The sequence below is a fragment of the Anoplolepis gracilipes genome, chromosome 1 (assembly GCF_047496725.1).
Source record: "Anoplolepis gracilipes chromosome 1, ASM4749672v1, whole genome shotgun sequence".
NCBI classification, from domain to species: Eukaryota; Metazoa; Arthropoda; class Insecta; order Hymenoptera; family Formicidae; genus Anoplolepis; species Anoplolepis gracilipes.
Window position 1 is genome coordinate 12,097,223 of NC_132970.1, and position 11,539 is coordinate 12,108,761.

The window sequence follows — 11,539 nt, forward strand, 5'->3', positions numbered from 1 at the left end:
AAAATGATTAAATAGAGGGAGCTGGTATATCCTAGGATGCGATACATATTGAAACATTAGCATTATCTACTATCTAAAAATAATTTCTATTTTAACCGTTTAGGCACTGAGCATGTAATGATAGATATCAAAAGACAGATACCACTTTATAAGATAGCTAAGATTAATTTTGTTATAATTTGCTATAAAAGTGGAAAATTTTTTCTTTTTTCTTTGTTTCCTGAGATTTCACACAGTAATAAATTATATTTTGTAAAAGGTAGATTTCTCCAAATTTTATAAACAAAAATACCGAATACGTGTTTAAATTCACTTTCTAATATAAAAGGTATACAATAAAATTGAAAGAAAATAAAGATCAGAAAGAAACTCATCATAGATCTTAAAAAGATAAGCAATAGATAATGTTAGTTTTATATTAGTTATTAGTTTTATTTATTATTTATTATATTAGTTATTAGTTTTATTTTATTTCATCATAATTTTGACACTGAAGATATTGTCTATCATTCAGTATTGTCATTATTGTTGCTTCTTCTCTCTCGACTCTTCGCGCTCTGGACATCTTTTCCATATCAGTTTGCGTTTGACGATTCGAAATATGAAACGTATAATCAGTACGCTAATATACACAATGAGGACAGATAATACGAGTATAATCAATCCTATGTCCCATAGTTGAATCTTGTACCAAGGCATATTTCGCGTGTTGCTCCAAAGATGCTTTGCTCCTTTGTGACGTATGACATGCTCGATCCACCAAACGGCGTTATCCAACGGATTATAAGGCAGATCCTTCAGCAGGTCGCGCAATCTTATTATGTTATTCTTGTAACTGAAAACAAAGAGATAGTACAGACGGATTAATCGCTTTGATATGTCAAAAGTTGCTCCTATTTTCAGCTTCAATTTTTTGACGTTTTTTGAATTTTACAGAATTTTGAACTTTAACAGAAATTAAGTTCTTACTTTGTACTTTGAATAGTAAATAAATAAATTCGACAACAAGACGACTTGTAGGTTAAATAGTTTTTTTCGAAAAAGGTGATTTGATTGCTTAAAATATCAAGATAGATGTTACATTGAAAATTGAGATACCTATTGATAAAATAGGAAAAAGATTTCGAGATATTGATCACTATGAACATGCGTACATTTTTAAAAGAGAACACAGAGAATAAGAAAGGTTACCTAGAATTCGTGATGATTTCAAATATAGTTTTTCTGAGCTCGTTTTCGTTTATGTTAGTAATGGATAATTTTTTTCCCGCTCCATAAGTCTCTAATTGTTTTACGTTATAATGTTGATCGGCTAAAACGGACAAGCCAATCACGGGTACTCCATTCTCTATCGTTTCCTCGGTACTTTGTAAACCTCCTTGATATATGAAGAGCCGAATGTTTGGATGTGCTAATAAGATAAACCCGGGACTTTAATATAATTTTATTATTTTTATAAATTAATTTTTTTTAAGTTGTCATCAAAATTTAATCCATCTATCATGTACAACATTCTATAGAGATTTAGCATGATGGAAACTATAAACCTAGAACTGCATGCTGCGGCAACCACTTTCTCGTGATGACGTTGTTTGGTTTATCCGGGAGCTCGGACTCATACTTCCACAATACTTTGTAGGGTAATTTTTCGAACGTTTTCCGAAACATGTCACGTCTTTCGGCAGATAGAAAAGTACCTTTTACGTTTGAGCCTAAACTGAAATATATAAATCCTTCCTTCGCGTCGTCCAAAATCTTCTTCAGGTCCTGCAAAAATATGTGCTTTCTGTTTTAATTAATTTTACTTAAATTTAATTTTATATCGCAACATTAAGATAAAAACAGACTGTATCATATATTAAAAACTTTCAGTATTTTATTTACATGTGTATATGTAACATATTTTTGTGCAAAACCTTATAATGCAGAATTATGTTGCAGAAATGTTTTAATATTAAATTTCTTAATATGTGACAATATTTTTGATTATATCGCTCATCGACTTATCCGTACCTGTGGTAGATGGTCATTTTGGTTGATTTGACGAGATCCTCTTATGGGAATGATCCCAGGAATAGACGGATGTGGATAAAGAAACAGATGAGAATTCGCCAGAAGCAAGTCCATCGTCGAGATCAGCTCATGAAGGGGCGGCACATTGTTCCCAAAATATTTCTTGACCATCTTCTCTTGCACGGGGACAATCATATATTGATGCCAGAGTATTTGATAAAGGTTGTAGTACGCGTTGACGAAACGGTCCAGCAAATTCATATCTTGATCCAAATTCGCACACAAATCCGGCAAATAAGCCCATGATATAGGATTTCCTGTGACACGAGAAACACAATCACATTATAATTGTACATGTGTGTCACGCACTTACATACGAATAATAATAAACATCCTGCTTACCGAACAGGTAGTGATGACTAGCCGTAGGCGGTACCGACGCGATTCCGATCAGCGATGCATTGAAGCGGTACGCGAGTGCGAGAAACGAGTCGAAAAATAGGTATTCCATGATGATCAGGTCGAACTTCTCAGTGCTGTTGGGCGCTATCAGTTGTTGCATGACGGGATTGGATAGCGCACTCTCAGTCATTTCTTCGTTACGTTGATAGAAGTCGTGCATAAGTGACTCTATCCCTAATGTAGCTAACCTTAAGATGTCTACGTTCGGTATCACTTTGTAAGAGGAAAAACTCAATTTCACCTCGATGTAATTCGGAAGAGTCGAATTGTTTATGGGAATTGGTGTAAAAATGATCACTTCGTGACCTCTTCGTGCCAGTTCCATTGTTATTGGTCTGAAGGCTACCTACAAAGCCATAATAATCAACATAATTATAACACTTATAGATTTTATAGTTAGAAGTAGTCGCAAAAAGTAATCGCGAGATATAGAATATAGATGATATATTTGAGATCTATAGATATACAATATAACTGGACCTACAACATAATTTATAGATTGATAATAACTTGAATCCCCAGTGATGAAATATTTATATTATCGCAAAGTAAAGTATTGTAAAGAGTTTTCTTTTGTAATTAATGAAAGTATTCTAAATTATTTGATAATTATCTGAAAGGAAGCACATAAATGTGATAAATAATCTTACGATTATATAATGCATCTATTGTTTATCTATCTATTTATTATCTACACATTTTATGATAACAAACATCAAATGGTTTCTGAATATAGTGTATAATTACGATAATTCCATAATTCTCTCTACATTCTATAGATATCAATATAAAATCTCTATAAATTATTCAGAAGGACAGTTAATAATCGACTGTCCAAACTGTCAAATAAACTTATTTATTTAGTTAGATGTTTGATATACAGACGACGTTTTGACCTTCGATTTAGGTAGGTTCTTATCAAGTCTTAAGTTAACGATGTAACGGTCAGAAGTAAAAATTCAAACGTCACATTTATACGTTAAATAGTCGACTATCTGATTAAATGTTTACTCCTAACCTTTACATTGTTAACTTAAGACTTGATAAGGACCTAAACCAAAGGTTGAAACGTCGTCTGTATATCAAACAGATTTTTTATTACGCTGCATGTTCTTTGCTTTTCAATTAATTATATTTCGATAAAACTGATTTATTATTAACAGCAATATTTCAATAACTTTAAGTATAATATGTTATAGAGGAAACGTCACACTGAGTTTTCCGTTTTTTTCAACGTTAAACTCGCTTCTAATTTGTGTAGTGAATATAATTTAGTGATAAACGATATCGAGACTCATTGTGTGTTTTTTTTTATTATTGTTATAATTTTAATTGTTAATTCTGCTTTAATTAAATAATATCAATATTATTTTTTCATTACGTTGTATCAAAGCAAAAAATAAATATCATTTTTTAGACAATAATGAGAGCTTGATTATTTATGAAAATTTTGGTGAGAATGTTTGTCTCTATATCTTTGCTGAGCTATTATGTAAGCATCTTATTGTAAAATAAAATATTGAGATGAATTTAGAGAACTTTAAATTAATTTAACTTTAAGTGAATTTGAATTTATTCGGAGATCATGTGCATACACATACAAAAATAAGATTGCTGACAAAAGTTTAGAAAATTTGACACTAACTTTGATTGCGATGCACAAATAAAAAATTAAGCGAGCTAAATTTCCTTTATTCTAAACTATTTTGGCCAGGAACGTAAATTCCGCCTTATTATGATGCAAATCGGCAAACTCTCTAATGTTTTAGTCTAATAAACAGTCTCATTTGCATGAATATTTAGTGTTTAAATTATTGGCATGCACAATAAATATTTCATTATGCATGATTTCTTTTAAAATCAACACTTTAAAAGAAGTATACAAAAAAAATATAATACTTAATAAATTTTATAAGAATTTTTTAAAATATCATGTTTCTCAAATGATATTAACCTTTTTTCAAATAGACAAAAATTAACAAATTACAATAATTTTATTATGTTGAATGAAAATATGAAGCAAGTGCGAACGTAGTGTGAAAACTCATATGCAACAGGTTAATATATTGTACGTATCGATTAAATACACATGTAACTTTATTTTATCTTTAATATTTTACTATATATAAACACAAGTAAAAAAGAAGAAAAATAATTTATTTTAAATATTTTATTAGTTAATTTAATTTTGTAGTAAAATAATGCGCAGATAGAAAACTATAAGTTATTATACCAGATTATTTTAATTTTAATCTTTATATTGCGTTAATATGGTGATAATTTTTTTTAATAATACACATACAAAGTTGTATTGTGTTTTATTACAGTAAAAAAAAGATACACTACTGCTTTATACGAAGAAGAATAGTTTTAAAGATTCGCGATTGATATAATGATAAAATAATATTTCATATTTTACACTTTACACAATAAAAGTCTATGTATGTTTATAATATATTTTTTTGTTATTACTATTCATGTAGATTTTATATTAATTTTATTAGTCATAACATTTTGTTATTATTATTCATTATTAATCTAATTTATTCAGTGCTTAATCTTTCAGTAACAATATCTAATCAGTAACATAATCTTTTAAATTAAGATTTATTATTAATTATATATAAGTTTAATAAAAAAAAATAAACGAGGAAAATAAATAAATAGATGTACATGTACAGGACATCCTGTATAGTACGTATTGTATAGTAGAAAAAAGTGTGGTGTAAATGAGGAAGATAAATAAATAAATAATATATACATACATAAAATATGTATAATGTACAGATAGTTAGTATGCTGACGAATGTGTTTTTAATATTTTTCAATTTAATTTTTTTTAATTGGAAAATTAAGATACATTGATATAATGTAAACATTTTTTTCGTCGAAAAAATTTGGAAATAAAACATCTCTTCTTGGAAATTTGATAGTAACAAAGAAAAATCACAAGGAGGAATTTTAAATCTTGATTAAAAAATATCTTTGTGATACATTATATTCGTATATGCGATAAAATTTTTATTTACATCTCTAGCTTTCTTTTTATCCATAAACCGACGTAAGTAAGGAATTTAATATCTCGCATCGTGTACAAGAGCACGCCTTTTCGTGCAAATCTCTATGATGTAAAGCGGATAAAGGCTAGGTAGATAACTGAATTTTAAACATAACTCAAGATGTGCGTGTCCTAATAAAGAGTATCGCTTTAAAACATTTTCATATAACATTTACTTTAACTCTTTAATTACGGCAAACATATTACCTAAACACGTTTTGTGCAAATTTTTATATTTCTACAAACGTTATCTCTCTCCCTCTTCCCTTCTCGTCTCTTTATATACATGCACATATATATATATATGTATATATTTATATTTATATTTATTTATTTATTATTATTTATTATAAAATTAAGCTTTTTCGTGTATAATTAAACATTTAACAAATCTCTTTTTCAAAACTAATTACGAGTTACAAGTTAAGGAAAAATTTTGAAATTAATTTATTACTTGATTCAAAGTTATTCATTAAAAAAAAATTAATTTTTAATTTCTTGATTTATATTTTATTTTATTTGACAAAAAGTCACGAAATTTTAATGATGTCTAAAAACAGATATGTTTTTAAATATCAACATTGCTTAAAAAAGATTTAAAGAAGCTTATGGAGTTATTATTTTACAATGAAATAATAAAATTTTTTCTGAGAGAAAACCTGATGGCTGTAAGATGGTTCTGGAATGATTACAAGGATGCGGGCGGCGTCAGCGATCATCCATAGGATCGACACTATTAAAATTAACTTTAACGACATTCTGCAGGACAAGCACACCATTCACAACTGTTGATTCCTCTAAACTGAGGCACACTAGTGTGGAATCCTTCTTTTAGTAGTTATTAGATTTTTAAATATACATAATTATGTAAGATAACTTGAACTTTACAATAAGATAAGATAGCTTGAGTGAGTAGTTAATCACAATTGATGAGCTATTTCTTGCATTACTTTTTATCTAAGGTATAGGAAGAACAATATTTTTGTTCAAGATGTGTTTTTTCTCATACCATAGAAAGTTGGGGGTATCGTAATACAATTTAATATAATCTTTTAGTATATTCTAAAAAAAATAAACTCAAGAATACAAGGATAAATTTTTACAACGAATGTCTTCAAGTTCCACTTCTATTGTTTGTTTGAGAATAAATTTAAATTTGTTACATTTAAATAAATTTGTCCAACATTGTCTGTTTTTTAAAATGCATGAATATTCTAAAAACAAAAAAAGGTCGTTTTTTACGAATAATTAAAGTTTATCGGTTCGTGTAATTTATTTACTTTTTGTCAAGACACTGAGATGACGGCAAATATTTATTGAAACAGGTATTTCTATCATTCATTTAAAATATAAAAATTTGTCATTGATTTAAAATAGCAAATTGAAACGATAGAAGTAGAAATTATAAATTATCGTTTTATTGCAATATTTGCGAGCGACGATTGATATTCTTTAAACATGTTTGAAAGTATATACAACTTAAACTTTTCATTGATTTAATTAATAAAAAATATAATTTGTTAGTCATTTTAGAAAATGTAAAGTATGATACAAATCACAGGTTCAAGTGATTAAAGTAATGCCGTGATATGGCAAGCGTTTATTAATAATTAATTTGAAGTTAAAGGCATATTTAGCATGCATTTATCTTGTAATACATTAAATTGTATAATAGCAATAAAAACTGTTATTTATACAATATATAGGGTGTAGTGCGTTATTGTTTATGGTGTATACCATGGTCTTGATTTGCGCTGCAGAGGTGTATGACCTTTCGAGATACGATCGTGAAAAATATCGAGAGATATCGAAGAGAGATATAAAAAAATCGATTATTCGCTACGATTACTACAATCAGCATCAGCGTGTGCGATTAACTAATTTGCGATAAGCAATGCGTAACAGTGTATCGAGATAATGGATATTTATCTTCCGTGTAAATTTTGCGCAATATATTGATTTAAGATAAAAATTATGTAGCAATAAAAAAGAAGAGAATTTTTAAACTGTTTTATTATATTAATAATATTATATTATTTAGGCAATAATATTATATTTGTGAATATATTTAAATTCAAATATATTATACATAAATTAAAATCTATTTTGCATCTCGCGTTTTGTCGTGAATTTTTCGTCTATTTAATTATAATATGCGCTTCATTTACGGATTGAAAGACTAATATACATGAATATACATGAATTGACAAGTAGGGTGATTAAATAACAAAAAAAACATATGAGAAATCAACATTAAAGTAATAATATTCGTGAAATTTTTATTCGTATATTTTACGTGATTCAATCAAAATCAATATACATATATCATATTTTTAAATATTATTATTTTAAATACAAATCTATATTCTTATGAGTCATTAGAGACATAGAGAGTTAATTAATCGCACAAACTAATAATCTTTACTTGTTTATACAGAACGTGTGATTGACATTCTGTAATACGTTTATCATGATCATATCTCGAGAGATAATGTGATGATAAGTATCTATAGATTTCACATTTTTGTTCTTGATTAGTACACGCGTGATTGTGTTTTCATGCGTTAGAGGTGTATGACCTTTCAAGATGGCAATTGGAAAAAATATACATATAATAGATATACAGGATGTCCCAGAATTCGCGGACACGGAATGCACAGCGTGATTGTTCGTGCCAAAAGAGGCAATTTTTTCCTCAACAAAATTGTCGAGAAAAGATATCATTTTTTGCTAGTTTCCAAATTTTGCTATTATATATTTCTGTAACTAAGTCTTAAATAAAAATTTTAGTAAAGTAAACTTCACTTAAAATTAACTGCAGAATATAATTGCATTAATCTTTTAATTATACAAAGTTTGATTTGCGACAAAACCCATCTTTTTCAATTGCTTATAACTGGAAAATTATTGATGCCTCGACATTTTTGCTGAAGAAAAAATTGCTTCTTTTGACACAGACAATCACGCTGTGTATTCCGTGTCCGCGAATTCTGGGACACCCTGTATTAAATTCTTCTTTATCTTATTTTATTTGTCTTAAAATTATCATTGTATTATATCTAAATAAAAGAAGACCAGAAATAAAGATACTTTCGAAAGGTTTTTATTATTTTTACGTTTATGTAAGTTTGGTAATTTTTACATATAAAAAACTAACAATAAGCTGGACAAAATGGGAAATTTTCTTTTTACTTTGTTGGCCTGTGTCATGTGTCCAAAAAAACTCTACAAAAATTTTTGACTTTCTAAAACTCTGTGAAAGTTTAAAGTTTTCTCTATAAAATCGATTTCTTTTTAATGTTACTAAGATTTCTTTTTATCGAGTTATCGTGGAGTAAATAAAAAATATAAGCATTTGAACTTTGATTGCATATATTTCGTTAAAAATCATTGTACCGCAATTTGAAAAGTAAATTCTTAAAGCTTAAACTTTGTTTTATCGAATGTTATAATTGCTAAATTTTTCCACCGGACTTTGTATTACGTAAATTCCTCAAAAGTCTTATCAAGTAATATAATTAAAAAAAACAAATAAAAATTAAATTGGACTTTATAATCATTTTTTGATATAAATTATTTTAAAATTATTGTTATTAATTATTTTAAAATTATTATTATTAACTATTTTGAACGTTATTTTATAATCTGAATATACTTGTATTTTCCAGATTGATGCTGTGTATAACTCTGTCTACAACTCTGCTACTGTACATTATCTTGGTGTACATTATCTGAGTGTTAAATTATTTACTTTCATTTTAATATATAATTAATTTACGAATATCAAATAAATATAAAATGCAGAAAGAGAATAATACAAAGAGAAAAACGAAAGATTTTCTTCTGATAATAATAAAAATATTTGAATTGGCAATAATAACAGATGCAATAATAAAAGAAATATTTAATATTTAATATTAGTTTTTCTTATAAATTGTTTGATATTTAAATTAACATTATTTTTATTTCTATAATTTATTATTATATTTAAAAATTTAAAACTTTTAGTTAAAAGTAATAAGAATGAAAAATTATAAATAAAAATATAATATTTTGTAGAACTTTATTACCTTTAAAAGGCTAAATTAAGACAAATAAATACTTAAGCTACATATTTTTGTGTCTTATTATATAACAGAATTTTAATTACAAAATAGACAAGTTGCTTGGAGTTTAAATTTGTAGGCAAATTAGAAAATACGACAAAAAATATTTTAAAATATATTTTATATATTTAATTTGTATCAGTTCTAATTTTTCATAGTCTATTCTTGTTTATTTAACTTGATTTTATTTGACTATTTAAAACAGAGTAATGATATAAGATTTAATTATATACTTAGTTTAAATATCGGACGACTTAGAAAACATAAAATTCTATTGTATATACATATTCTTTTAAGTCGCTAATTTTTTTTCAATGCAAGAGAGATTATTTAACGAATGCAATATAAAAAAGTATATAATTTCCTGGTAAAAAGACGCATTTTTTTAGAATGTAACGTTTCGCTCGAATGCGACCGCGCTCTCGGTTGTCTCTTTGACATCTCATTGCCGTGCGCATACAGGTTGTATCGGAAGGCGGGGAAAGAGAACTGGGGACGAAGGGGTCGATACGAAAAGGGGGAACGAGCGTTACCATTATCATAGGTAGCACGAGGAGCGTCATTGGCCTAATTGGTGTCGGTCGGCCGAACGTTTTGCATTCGGTGTGGCCGCGCAGTTGTGCGCAACCACGCGTGATTTCCCTGTGTACGACCATCTGCACGCATCACAAACCCCGAAAGGGTGCTCTTTCACTGGAGTTGCCGCCGCCGCTACCGCCAGCCGAAGAGGGTTGGGTACGCATATCGGATGGACGATGGGTGGCGGTGGGAGATAGCGGCTGCGACCAGAAGGGTGACCCATACCCATGATAGAGAGAAAGAGAGAGGGGGAGGAAGAGAGAAGGGAGGCACATTGCGGCTGTTGCAAAACAAACATACGACTTGGACAGGCCCAGAATCGTTTCCTGGTTGGAAGCTTGCCTGGAAATCGGCTACGCGGTTCGTATGCGGAAGGTGCGAGTTATTGTCGGGGTTTCGGCCGACTGGTGCCGATCGACCGGTAACCTCGTGCTATTTCGTTGCAAAGTTATATGTATGATTGCAGATTACTCGCCGCGCATACGAATATTCGTAAATTTTTGGAATTTTTTACTTTTGAGTATGTAAAGTGTGGTCAATTTCTTTATTCAATCTTATCAATTATCGTAGTATATATTAATGAAATTATGTGAGAGATTAGAAACAAAAGAAAAATTAATGAAAAAGATTATCAACAATATTGGTAAAAATTTTAACGTTTTTTATGTTAAAGTTGATAAAGTTAATTTGCTTTTACTAGAGAATAGTATAATCAAAAATAATTACAAAGATTTAAAGATTGGATAAAGATATAATGTGTAATATTTTATATGTAAAGTTATTTATTAGAAAGATGACTTTTTATTGATGCCTGCATTGTCCAAAGAAAAATAACCTAAAGACACGAAATATTGAAATGATTTAAAGAAAGAATTTTATAAAAAGTTATTTTATAATTAAATATAACATAATAAAAAATTTCTTTTATGTAAAAAAGAAAATAATTATTTAAAAACCTGATGACTATGAGATGGTTCTGGAACGATTACAAGAATGCGAGCAGCATCAGCGACAATCCATAACATCGACACTATTATAATTGAACATTTTGAATTCAACATTTTTCGTAGGACAAATATTATATTCGCGTTACAGATTTCTCTAAACTACTCTCAATTTTTAGATACAGCTTATTTATATGCTTTGAAATTCTAAAGATAAGATAATTTGGACATTAACATAAGGTCGTTGACATAATATCGATAATACTGGTTACTCAAGATTATTTTTTAAGTATTTTTTTGAAATCAAAAATAAATGGTACGGTTGATTTTTTTTTTACTTGAGTCACAAGTGTTATTAGTATGATTGGAAATAAGAT

General features: G+C 28.3%; 1 protein-coding gene across 2 annotated transcripts; it reads right to left on the bottom strand.

Annotated features, from left to right (window-relative positions):
- Window positions 1-459: 459 nt before the first annotated feature.
- LOC140666860 (UDP-glycosyltransferase UGT5-like) lies at window positions 460-11,312 on the bottom strand. 2 transcript variants are annotated; one of them, XM_072894412.1, is made up of 6 exons: window positions 11,175-11,312; window positions 2,416-2,821; window positions 2,014-2,330; window positions 1,548-1,767; window positions 1,192-1,411; window positions 460-835 (listed from the first exon to the last, which is right to left on the bottom strand). In XM_072894412.1, exons 1-6 carry the CDS (start codon window positions 11,277-11,279, stop codon window positions 523-525), a joined length of 1,581 nt encoding a protein of 526 aa, XP_072750513.1. In that variant the 5' UTR covers window positions 11,280-11,312; the 3' UTR covers window positions 460-522. The 2 variants fall into 2 exon arrangements, with proteins under 2 accessions (XP_072750513.1, XP_072750507.1); XM_072894406.1 differs by lacking the exon at window positions 11,175-11,312 and adding an exon at window positions 6,193-6,357 and having other exon boundaries at window positions 463-835.
- Between the last annotated feature and the right edge of the window lie 227 nt (window positions 11,313-11,539).

Coding starts and splice junctions, on each gene's coding strand:
- LOC140666860 (XM_072894406.1), bottom strand. CDS start 6,312: ATGGTGTGCTTGTCCTGCAGAATGTCGTTAAAGTTAATTTTAATAGTG. Junction 2,331..2,415: donor TAGTCATCACTACCTGTTCG/GTAAGCAGGATG, acceptor CTCGTGTCACAG/GAAATCCTATATCATGGGCT. Junction 1,412..1,547: donor GCCGCAGCATGCAGTTCTAG/GTTTATAGTTTC, acceptor TTATCTTATTAG/CACATCCAAACATTCGGCTC.